Here is an 11,847-nt window from a genome sequence, read left to right as displayed (position 1 = left end):
GATGATGATGATGATGACGATGACGATGACGATGACGACGACGGCGGCAACGGCAATAATCAAAACAGCTACGGCATTAACGGAGTTCGTGACTTGGTAAGATTAAATAAATAAAAATAAATTCTACAGAAGAAATTGTATGTAAACTCAGCAAATAGGAAATAAAAAATAATGGCCATAACTAGATCTAGGTCAAAACTAGATCTTTTAATGCTTAAATAATTCAATGTGAATTAATGTGTGTATATATATATACTCGTACATATATACTATATATATATGCATATACCATATTTGTTATAGTCATTCAGACGTTGTTTCCATATGTACACTGATTATTATGAAGAATATTACTAAAAGGCCTCGGTAGCCTAAGGGCTTAGGACAGAATGCTACACAGAGAGAAAAATGTTTGGTATTTGTAACTATAATTATATATTACTAATTATGATTATTACTGCTATAATAATAATAACAGTAACTATATTTTATAGTCACTTGAACCATTTTTATGGTAATTTCAACTATTTTATGGTTATAACAACTATAATTATAGTCATTTTAGGTTGCCAATTATAACATTTGTTACTGGAACTATATATATAGTTACTGTTATTATTATTATAGCAGTAATAATCATAATTATAGTAATATATAATTATAGTTACAAATACCAAACATTTTTCTCTCTGTGTAGAGATCCGGATTTGACTCCTGGCCAAAATACTATTTTTCGCAATAAATAAATTTATTTACAGATTTCTAGCATATTAAGACCTCTCTAATAGACGCTTATTCAGCATCAAAAATTTAATTGTTATATTGTATTATTTCAGTAGTTTAGCTGCGTCTTTAATAGCGTTTTTCATTGGCAGAACATGTGCGCTTAGTGCACATTAAAGCTGTTGTACACTATTCTAATCTAAATGTAAAAGTAAAATATTTCCATTGATAAAATGCCCAATGTGTATTTTATCAAATAGCACAATAAAATGTATTGAATATTTCGCGGTTTAATTCGTTTCTATATTTTTATTAAGCATACATCTATATGCCAATTTTTGTACAACGACTTAAAGTACACTGAGTGTGCACTAGTTCTGCCAATGAAAAACGTTATAAATCCGAGAAAATTTCGGCGTACAGTTCGAATGACTACAAATATGGTATATATGCGTATGCATAAACAGGGTGTCTATAAATATCGTTACCATCCATATATTTTGAAAACGGTTCAAAATTATGAAAAACCGCGAAATACGGATTCGATCATTTCGAGGGACTACTCTTTTAAGGGGATCGGGAAGGTCCCGTTGCAAAAAAGATTACGCAACAAATTACTACGGAGCACTCTCACTTCCCAGACAACAAAAAGTGTCTAAAATCGGGTCATAAGACGTTTTTTACGTCTGAAAGACGACTTAAAGACGTCTTACCATATGTCACAATTTTAGACTTTGTATTGTTTGGGTTGCCCGATACTTTAAAATATTCACACTTTTAAATATTGAGAGTCAGAAAACATTCTAACATTTTTCTTTAAAATTAAGGAAGTGCATGACTCCTAATTGTTTCCCCTTCCCTTTGGCTATGCCTAATCATATTAACAAAAATATTTTATTGTACTATTATCCAGTTAGCACAGGATGTAAAAATATTTGTATGTCCATTTTACATCCGTATATCCATGGACGTGAAATAGACATCGTCGCAAGTTCGATTTTGAACATCCATTATTTGGACGTCCATAGGCTATACATAAGATGGCTCATTTTCAATGTAGTCCGAATTATGATAAATATAGACGTCCAGCGGACATATTAAAATTAATTATTTATGTACTAACTTTGACAATTTTGTATATAAAGTATTATTAACTAAATATTATTTGCTAAATTGACATACTTAATAAGTTTTTATCAATTTAAACTTCAACGTCTTTTTTTAATTAGTCCGGCAGAGATCCTAAAAATAGCATACGGAATAACGTAGAAGAAAACGATTACAACATCGATGATTACAATGACGACGATGACGACGAGGATGACGACTACGACGACAACGGCGATAATGACGACGACGATGACAATGATGATGACGACGACGACGGCGATGACGACGACGACGACGACGGCGATGATGACGACGACGACGACGACGACGACGACAATAGTAATTTTTGGGTAAGGTTAAATACATAAAAATAAATTATTCAGAGCAAAATTACCCTCTGCTCAAAGAGTAGCCGGAATTTTTAAATAAAACGCAAAATTTGAATTTTAAGGTAAATTTATTTTATCCCCTTTAAAATAATCGCCATTTAAAGCTATACACATGTGCCAGCGATTAACCCACTCTTCGTAGCACTTTTTATAGGCTCCTGAAGATATGGCCTTTAGCTCCTTCGTCGAATTTTCTTTTATGGAATCAATCAAATCAAAACGCTTTCCCCGTAGTGGGCAATTTGAGTCTTGGAAACAAGAAAAAGTCATATGGTGCCATGTCTGGTAAATACGGTGCATGGACTATGATATTTGTTGCATGTTTGGTCAAAAAGTCAGGTACAAGAGACGATTTCTTTTTACAAAAAATTCAATTGTTTTGGAATTAATCGCGCTTCAGGAGCGTTTTTAACATCGATGCAACTGGTGCAACGCACTGACGGGCCCCAGGATCCGCGGGTCCCCCGTAAGCTTCGGGATCCGCGGACCTGCAGGCTACAGTGCGTGGTAAACATTTATGAAATTTTTGCTGCAATATTACAGATCTGCTGTAATATTGCAGCAGGGTCAGGAATTGCCTTAATAGTAATTAATAGTAATGTCCGGGCCCCTTCTCAACTTTATCTTTACACCGAAGTTTTAGCAGCCTTAAAAATGCCACTGTGAACATTGCGCTTGAACACGTCTCAGGCCCAAAACTTCAGTTAAAATGTGATGAATCGAACCATTAGAGATGCTAAGGGTTGAAGTAATCTCTCTTTCACTCATATGACGATTTACAAGCACAATTTTCTTCACTTTATCGACGTTTTCGTTCGTATTTGATGTCGATGAACACCCAGAACGCGGCAAGTCTACGACTTCACGGCTATCTTTAAACAATTTATACTCATACGCTTGTATTTTCGAGAGAGAATTAGAGTCCCCATAGGCTTTTTGTAACATTTTTAATACGTCGGCAAAAGAAATTTCGTTTGTAACACAAAATTTCAAACACACTTTCTGTTCAACTTTTTTTCCATTATAAAATCTGACGAACGCACCTAAGGTATACTGATATGAACAGAAAGTCGATTATGTATCTTGAAATAAGGTGAAAATTACAAAAGTGAGCAAATTCACTATATATTGACCAATTAAATTATGAATATTCTAGTGAATTTGTTTACTTTTGTAATTTTCACCTTGTATGAACTTTGTTTGAAGATACAGAATCAACCCCCTCATTTCGAAATACACAATCGATCCCCTGCTGCTGTAAACAAACTAAATGACAGATCACGTTCAAATTCAGCATCAATATCAAGAATAGGTATGCCAACTTAACGAAAAAAAAAATTTGACATACCATTAACGCGCTTTCAAATAAGAAATTCCGAGTATTTTTTGAGCAGAGAGTATATGTATTATAAATATATAAGAAATATACAGTATAAAAAATATCACAAAGTGTCTTATAAGATCGTAATGTGACTACACAGCAAATCGGACATGAAGACTTTAAACAGTCAAGCTGGATCTTTAGTGCTGAAATAATTCTGTGTAAATTCATATACTCATATTCAATTCCTTAAACTGCGCACCGAATTTATTTTCAGTCTTCAAATGCAATTCTAACAGATCTAGAGCAGTAACAGTTAAGCGTCGTCTACAATGGGCAGTAGCAGAAGTGGTAAGGCTGTAACTACTGCTATTGTCCATTGTAGACGATGCTTAATATTAACAAGCAATTTAATTATATTGATACTCATAGGCATCGATGCTTTTAGATTAATCTAAAATTCTGATGCAGGTAAAGATCCTAAAATTTGAATAATTTTGTAACCAAAAATATATCCCCGACCAGGAATCGAATACGGGGATCTCTTGCAGGCAATCGAACTGTAGGCAATAATTCTTGAGTGCAAATGAACTGTCGGCAAAAGTAAGTAAATGTAGGCAAATGACACTGTAGGCAATCGATTTGTAGATAAACGGAATCCTCCCGATTCCACTACATGTGTGATAATGTCACTCCTGATTAAGGTCTGAACAAATAAGTTTGCTTTGTAAAACTATAATGAGTAATGTCTGGAAAGTCTTATCGTAAATCATTTTATGATAATTGCAAGTATTTGCAATTTCATTTTCTCTTGCCGAATTTTCGTATCATGTTAATTGGAGTAAGGATTAAATATTATTAGTGCCGAAACTTCAGATTTGTTTGCAACAAACAGTATGTATACGATTTTTAGTTACTTTATTATTATTATATTATGGTCTAATTGTCTTCAAAACAACAAAACCAAAAGTGATTAATAAATAATTTATTTAGCACTTTTTTTAATATTATACTTTTATCATAATAAAATATGATTTAAAAGTATCTAATATGTATCTGAAGATATTTTTAAAATATCTGTATTTGTATACAAATACATTTTCGCACATGTATCTATTATCTGTATATTATAAATACATTTTCGTACACGTATTTGTATTTGTATTTAGATACATTTTAAAAGTATTTAACCTATCACTGCTCATAGGTATGGAAATAATCATTTAAAATGCATATGGAAATAAGCATTTAAAAAATATATTATATAGACATGAATTTTAGGAGTGCTAAATTGAGCCTTCGGCACCGATGCTTGTTTTTCTGCTGGGTTCCCAGCTGGATTAGAATCTTGCCACCGTATTGGCTATGATGCTATCAGTGCCAGCATCGTAGCCAATATGGTGGCAAGATTCTAATCTAGCTAGCAATCCAGCAGAAAAACAAGCATCGTATGCCGCCCGCTTTAGAGTTAAGACATTTGAACAAGCAAAGAGGAAGAAATTAGTCGAATTGAATAAACTATTATATATATTTATTATAATCAGTATGATTTGATTAGACGTCTCTGATATTTATAATATTTTTATGAAATGTTTCACTTTTCAATTGAAATATTTCTGAAAACTTTCAGTGCTGTATGGGATATGTATACATATAAGAATATAAGATCTATGACAAAAACATTTTATTGTATTATTACCCACCCTGATAGCAAAATGTTAGCAATTTGGGGCCAAATTGGCAGCAAACTCCATTAGATTTTGATTACAAAACCATGGCCATTTGTGTCCGTATTTGACTATGGATTTGTTGACAAAACCTGTTGACAAGTTATACCAGCAGATTGGTGGCAGAAACCGAGCAGAGTCTGCTCGAATCAGGTTCTGCTCTCAATCTGCTCTCAATCTGCTCTCAATCTGCTCTCAATCTGCTCTCAATCTGCTCTCAATCTGCTCTCAATCTGCTGTCAGGTTATGCAAGACTATACTCGCGGTTTCTGCTACCAATCTGCTGGCATAGCATGTCTAGCAGGCTTTGTTATATTTCTGGCAACAATTTGCTGACAATGTCAAATAATACAAATTCTGTATACAATTTGGTGCCTTTCTGCAATCAAAAATTGGTAGCAGGTTCTGTTCAAAATCTGTCTCCGCAGGCTTTACTATCAGGGTAGTTAGCACAGGACGTTGTATGTCCATTTTACGTCCACAGACATGAAATAGACATCGACATAAATCCGATTTTTAATATCCATTATTTGGACGTTCATAGGATGCACCCAAGGACTTCGATTCTTTCCCTTGGTTACTTTTTTAAAACTTCCAAAAATTCAGATTATTTCATCTTTACGTCAAATTAAGTTGTAAGCGGACGTAAGATTTAGTCGTGTCGTTAATCGCGTACGGACTATGAGCATTAATATAAAAAGATGGTCATTTCTCAGTCTGTGAAAATTTCCGAGGAAAAGAATCAAAGTCTTTAGATGTACTCGTATATAGGATAACTCGCATTCAATGTATCCGAAGTTGTGATAAACAAACGTCCGGCGGGCATATTAAAATTTATTATTTATTTACCAACCTCGATAATTTCGTGTATAAAGTATTATTAGCTAAATATTATTAGCTAATACAATTGGTAGTTAATGAGTTTTTATTAATTTAATTTTCTATAATATGTTCTTTTTAATTAGTCAGGCAGAAATCCTAAAAATAGCTTACGAAATAATATAAAAAAAACCGATTACAACATCAAACATGACTACAATGACGACGATGATGACGAGGATAACGACGATGACGACGAGGATGACGTCGACGACGACGACGACGATGATAACGATGATGATGATGATGATGATGATGATGATGATGATGATGAGGATGATGATGATGATGATGATGATGATGATGATGATGATGATGATGATGATGATGATGATGATGATGACGACGACAATGACGAAGACGACGCCGGCAGCGACAACAACCAAACAACTACGACAATAACAGAGTTCGTGATTTTTGATTAAGTTAAATACATAAAAATAAATTATATAGAGAAAATTATATGTATATATAAATAAGCAGGAAATATTCTAAGAATATATAAAAAATATTAATGTGACTACGAATCGGAAATAAAGTTATTAAATGGTCAAACAAGATCTTTAATGCTCAAATAATTCTATGTAAATTTATATATTTATATCGAATCCCTCAAACTACGCGTCGAATTTATTTTCAGTTTTGAGATTTTAACAAATCTAGAGTAGTATTGGCAAGCAATTTAATTATATTAATGCTCACAGTCATCTTATGTGTTCAACACATGGTTTAATAGGTGGTAACGACCAAGATAATAACATCAACGGTGCTCCGTTCAGCCATAGGAGCAGTAAACGATTAGCAATTATAAAATCATAAATCCGCTATTATGTAATAAGGAAACGTACCAGAAATAGACCTCCCTCGTCTCTTTGACTAAGCCTATGCATATTAACCAAAAATATTTTATTGTACTATTACTCAGTTAGCACAGGACATTGCATGACCGTTTATTTTATGTCCATTTATGTCCACACGTCTATTGACATGAAATGAATATTGTCGTAAATTCGATTTTGAATACATCATTTGAACGTCCATAGGTGTATATAAGATGGTCCATATTCAATGTAGTCCGAAGTTGTGACAAATAGACGTCCAGCGGACATATTAAGATTTATTATATTTATATATTAACCTTGGTAATTTTATATATAAAGTATCATTAGCTAAATACTATTAGCTAAATTAGCAGTTAATTAGATTTTATTAATTTAATTTTATATGTTCTCTTTAATTAGTCTAGCAGAGATCCCAAAAATAGTTTACGAAATAATATAGAAGAAAATGATAATGACAACAACAAACTCGATCACTATGAAGACAATGAGGAAGATGACGGCGGCGACGATGAAGAAAACGAAGACAATGAAGATAATGAAGACAATGAAGAGAACGACAACAATATTTTTGTAAGTTATATATACAAAAATAAATTATACACAGGAAATTATTTATATTATAATATTATATAAATATGCAAAAGGTCTGAAAAAAATATAAACAATGTTATTATACAGACAGAGGCGTAGCGAAGATTTTGTTGGCAGGATCCCGTTTGTTTATAAATCGATTGCCTATAACATCAATTGCCTACATCACTTTTGCCGACAGTTCGTTTGAGCACAAAAATTATTGCCTACAATTCGATTGTCTACAAGCACTTTTGTGCACAAATAAAAATTTCAGAGACGAAATCACATTTGCCTACATATATTGTATTATTGCCTACAGATCGATTGTCTACATGTATTATTGCCTACAGATCGATTGCCTACATGCATCATTGCCTATAGCTCGATTATCTACATGTATTGTATTATTGCCTAAGCTCGATTGCTTACATATATTATTCTCTGCTTTAAAAACACAAATTCTGTTTTAAAACACAAATTTTCTGCTTTAAAAACACAAATTCTCTGTTTTAAAACATATTCTCTGATTTAAAACAAAAATTCTCTGTTTTAAAATTAAATTATTTTCTTACTTAACTTAACCTTAATTTTATATTTGTGCGCAAAAGTGTTTGTAGGCAACCGATATGTAGGCAATAATGCATGTAGGCAATCGAACTGTAGGCAATAGTTTTTGTGGGCAAATAAACTGTCGGCAAAAATGATATAGGCAAACGATGCTGTGGGCAATCGATTTGTAGGTAAAAGGAGCCATCTCGATTTCGTTTAGAAAGAGCTAAATTAGATTTGAGACTTTTGAACCCGAATGGTGGATAAATTAGTCGATTGGTATGGATTATTAGACATGTTGTTTTTTTTTGTTTTATATTATTTTTAATTAATGAACAGCAAATAAATCACAAAATTACGCATATTTAATTTACTAATGTAGTGTAATTACGATAGAATAGGACGTATTGAAACGCACACAGCAGAATCAATGTTCTCATTTCTATATTTCGACATATTGTATCGATACATCCATTCCCCTGCTATCGACCGCATCAGGATGGCGTGATCACGCTAACCGAACATTGATCAGAACCGACTGTTTAATAGGCGTGATTTTATTTTGAGGGGCTACAGTTATCGTAATCGTCCCCGTTTTATGGATGCCTTTTTTCATGTCTATTTTACGTTCGCATGTCCATGAACATAAAATGGACGACGATCGTACGTCTAATTGACACATTCATTATTTGGACATCCATCATAGGCGGTATATAGGATGGCTCGTATTTAACATAATCCGAAATTGTGACGACATCCAACGGACGTTCTAACGACCAAAATATAACGTACACGAAATGTCCAAAGAACGTCCATTTGCTGTCTGGATATTTTACACTTCAAAATTATGTTTAGGATATATCATAATTTATACAGAATTTATATATTTTTAGCACAAATATATGAAAATCAATATTATGAAATTTTTTCAATTTGCTCAAAATGAATTTTTACAGTCATGGAAATGTATTAATTATTTTTAATAATTAATATTCTGAACTAAAACGCTAATAACATAAAATGAATAAAATATATATCGTGTTTATATAATATATACTAATAATGTAGAATCTAAATTTATTACTATAACTATTTATTACTATAAGTATTATTAATTATTTCTATGTAAACAAATTTTCTTTTGAATTTATTTCTTTTGAATTTACAGTTAGAACTTATACAAATGGTCATCAATCGTTTGATGGAGATTATAGAAGATACCTTTTGTGAAATACCTATATTCAACATCATTTGTAACGACATGAATATAAAACGAAAGGCGAAATTGTATGTAAATTATAACTTTTAAACGGTAAACATCTGCATTTTAAATGATCTTCGGCTAATTTAATGATTTCTAGAATTTCGTATATACAGTTTTGAGTTAAATTAATCCCTCTTACTGGAAAGAGATAACTTTTACGTTCGAAATCAATGTACTATTATTAAACATTTCATTTAATTATAAACTTATTACAATTCGTGTGATTATTACAATTCGAATGTATTATTGTAACCATGTTAATATTTTGAAATAATAACATTACGTGTAGGAAAGAATTACCGAATACGTATTGTTGTCGCATTTGTTGTCGCTGCCGCGCGACAAGATTTCAAACTTTATAATCAACTCTCATAATTTTTTGGAATATTTGGATTTAAAAAATTCTTAGAATATTGCAAAGAAAATGAAACAGAATGCATGGAGTTTCTTATTATTTTCATTTCACCAGTTAAGAATATGTATAAAATAGACGCACTGCATAAAGTGTAAAATATGTGTGCAAAAAAATGTAAAGTATATATGGCCATATACGTAAATTTAAAAATATATATACCTGCATATAAAATATTTTCAATTAAGTATAAAATATAATAATTATATAAAATTATATATATAATTATACATAAAATATAAAATTATATATAATATAGAATATATAATAATTATTTCTCCTTATGCATTTTTTAAATTTTTATCACAAATTGTATTTCAAATTATATTCAATAATAATAGAACTATTTTTAATAATAGTTGCAAATACATTGCGCTACAACATTGTTACAACATTACAGCGCAATCTTGCTGAAGGCGGACATTTTTATGATGCTATGACATTACAATAATGTTGCAAATACATTGCGCAATCTATTTGCAATATTACAACATTGTAATGAGATATATATGCAATCATTTTACAATCTTTCTGTACTGTATGGAAATAATTGAAATATAGACAAAAACAAATAATTAATTTAAAGATCTCTAATTATTGTGCAAATCGCAACTGTCACTCTTAAAAAATTAAAAATTAATCGCTCGACTTGTATCGTATATGTTTATGAATATTGTCCATAAATTAACAATATCCTTACAGTCAAATTATAAGGACGAGAAATAACACGTTACTTTTTATGACGCCATTATCGCAATTGTTACTTGTTTTCGGTAATAATCGTTATTTTTTTTCTGTCTAAATGGTAACAGTAACGTCGTTATATTTTTATGAATTCAGTTGTTATTTTTATCGTTACTTTAACTATTATCTTTACCAATAAATAAAAGAAGGATTACGAACCAGTAACTGGTTCGTAATCCTTCTTTTATTTATTGATTTATTCTGATTGAACCATATTAATAATTTATTATCTTTACATCTATTCAATTATAAATTGTATTATTTTAAATGGATATAAATATTTTATTCATATATTAAAAAATATTTTACTTTACACCTTACAAAGAAGCACAGGGATGTATCCCTCTCTGATTTTGATGAACTTTTAATCTATTATAGCCTGGACCATTATAAGGAATACGTATCCCGTACGTATTTATTCAGTGGACGAAATACCCAATCGATTTCATTTAAAGTGAATAAATAATAAGGGATGGAAAACAATTTTTTTGTAAAAATTGAATGACTTCAAAAGTACCTTATAATAATGAAAAAGTAATTTATAATAATGAAAAAAAATTATTTATTAAGAATAAAAAATTAAAAAGGTTTTTGTCTTTATTATATAAAGTTAATTTTCTTAAATCGTTCAATTAATCATTTCATTTAAAAAATTTTTTCCTTATTTTATAATTTCAACAATATTTATTTTAAAAGAAAATGACTAATTTTATTTAAATGAATGTTTCATATCCTAAAAATACATATAAGCACGTATACAAAAAATACATATTCCTTATTTTGATGTAAACTATAAAATATTATATTATAATAATTAATATTAATAAATATATAATGTAATAAATAATTTCTTACCAATGATTTGTATCTATTTGTATCTATTTGTATTTTTTATCTAAAAATAAATATGTTTTTTCACAATAAATAATCTCATAAGTTTTTCATTTCAATTTTGTTTTTGTACTCGACTGATTGGTACACACCTGATTTCAATATGGAAACTTACTGAAAGAGAAAGTGATAGTGTCGTAAACCGCTAGGTAAGTTCGTTACCGTCGAGAGCGAAATCTGTTAGTCAACGACGTGGATCGCTTGTGGACAGTGTAGTGGCAAGTTTCTACAGATATTTATCTTCAGAATAAATTAATTTACGCAAGTTAAATTTATACGATTAATACCAATACATCATCCTTAAATTTGTACGTTAATACAACATCCTTTAATTTTGTTTGTTTTCAGCCCCTTCTTAATATGTGTGTGTGTGTGTGTGTGTGTGTGTGTGTGTGTGTGTGTGTGTGTGTGTGTGTGTGTGTG

General features: G+C 30.8%; 2 protein-coding genes across 3 annotated transcripts in view; both read left to right on the top strand.

Moving 5' to 3' along the window:
* Positions 1–9,450, top strand: part of LOC108728168 (protein PFC0760c-like) — a 17,074-nt gene extending 7,624 nt beyond the window's left edge. The window contains exons 5-7 of the mRNA XM_018456591.1: positions 2,119–2,183; positions 7,391–7,561; positions 9,282–9,450. Coding sequence (XP_018312093.1) covers positions 2,119–2,183; positions 7,391–7,561; positions 9,282–9,422 — 377 coding nt within the window. The 3' untranslated portion in view covers positions 9,423–9,450. The remainder of the gene's footprint in view (positions 1–2,118; positions 2,184–7,390; positions 7,562–9,281) is intronic.
* Positions 9,451–11,546: 2,096 nt separating this feature from the next.
* Positions 11,547–11,847, top strand: part of LOC108728098 (uncharacterized) — a 4,328-nt gene continuing 4,027 nt past the window's right edge. Inside the window, exon 1 of one of the 2 annotated variants that reach the window (XM_018456458.1) lies at positions 11,547–11,732. The gene's annotated coding sequence lies outside the window, so the exon portion shown is untranslated. The remainder of the gene's footprint in view (positions 11,733–11,847) is intronic. The other variant, XM_018456459.1, reaches the window with a different exon arrangement.

This window comes from Mycetomoellerius zeteki, unplaced genomic scaffold (assembly GCF_001594055.1).
Source record: "Mycetomoellerius zeteki isolate Tzet28-1 unplaced genomic scaffold, Tzet1.0 scaffold58, whole genome shotgun sequence".
NCBI lineage: Eukaryota > Metazoa > Arthropoda > Insecta > Hymenoptera > Formicidae > Mycetomoellerius > Mycetomoellerius zeteki.
The sequence above is the reverse complement of the archived record's forward strand: the minus strand, read 5'-3'. Positions and strand labels throughout refer to the sequence as shown.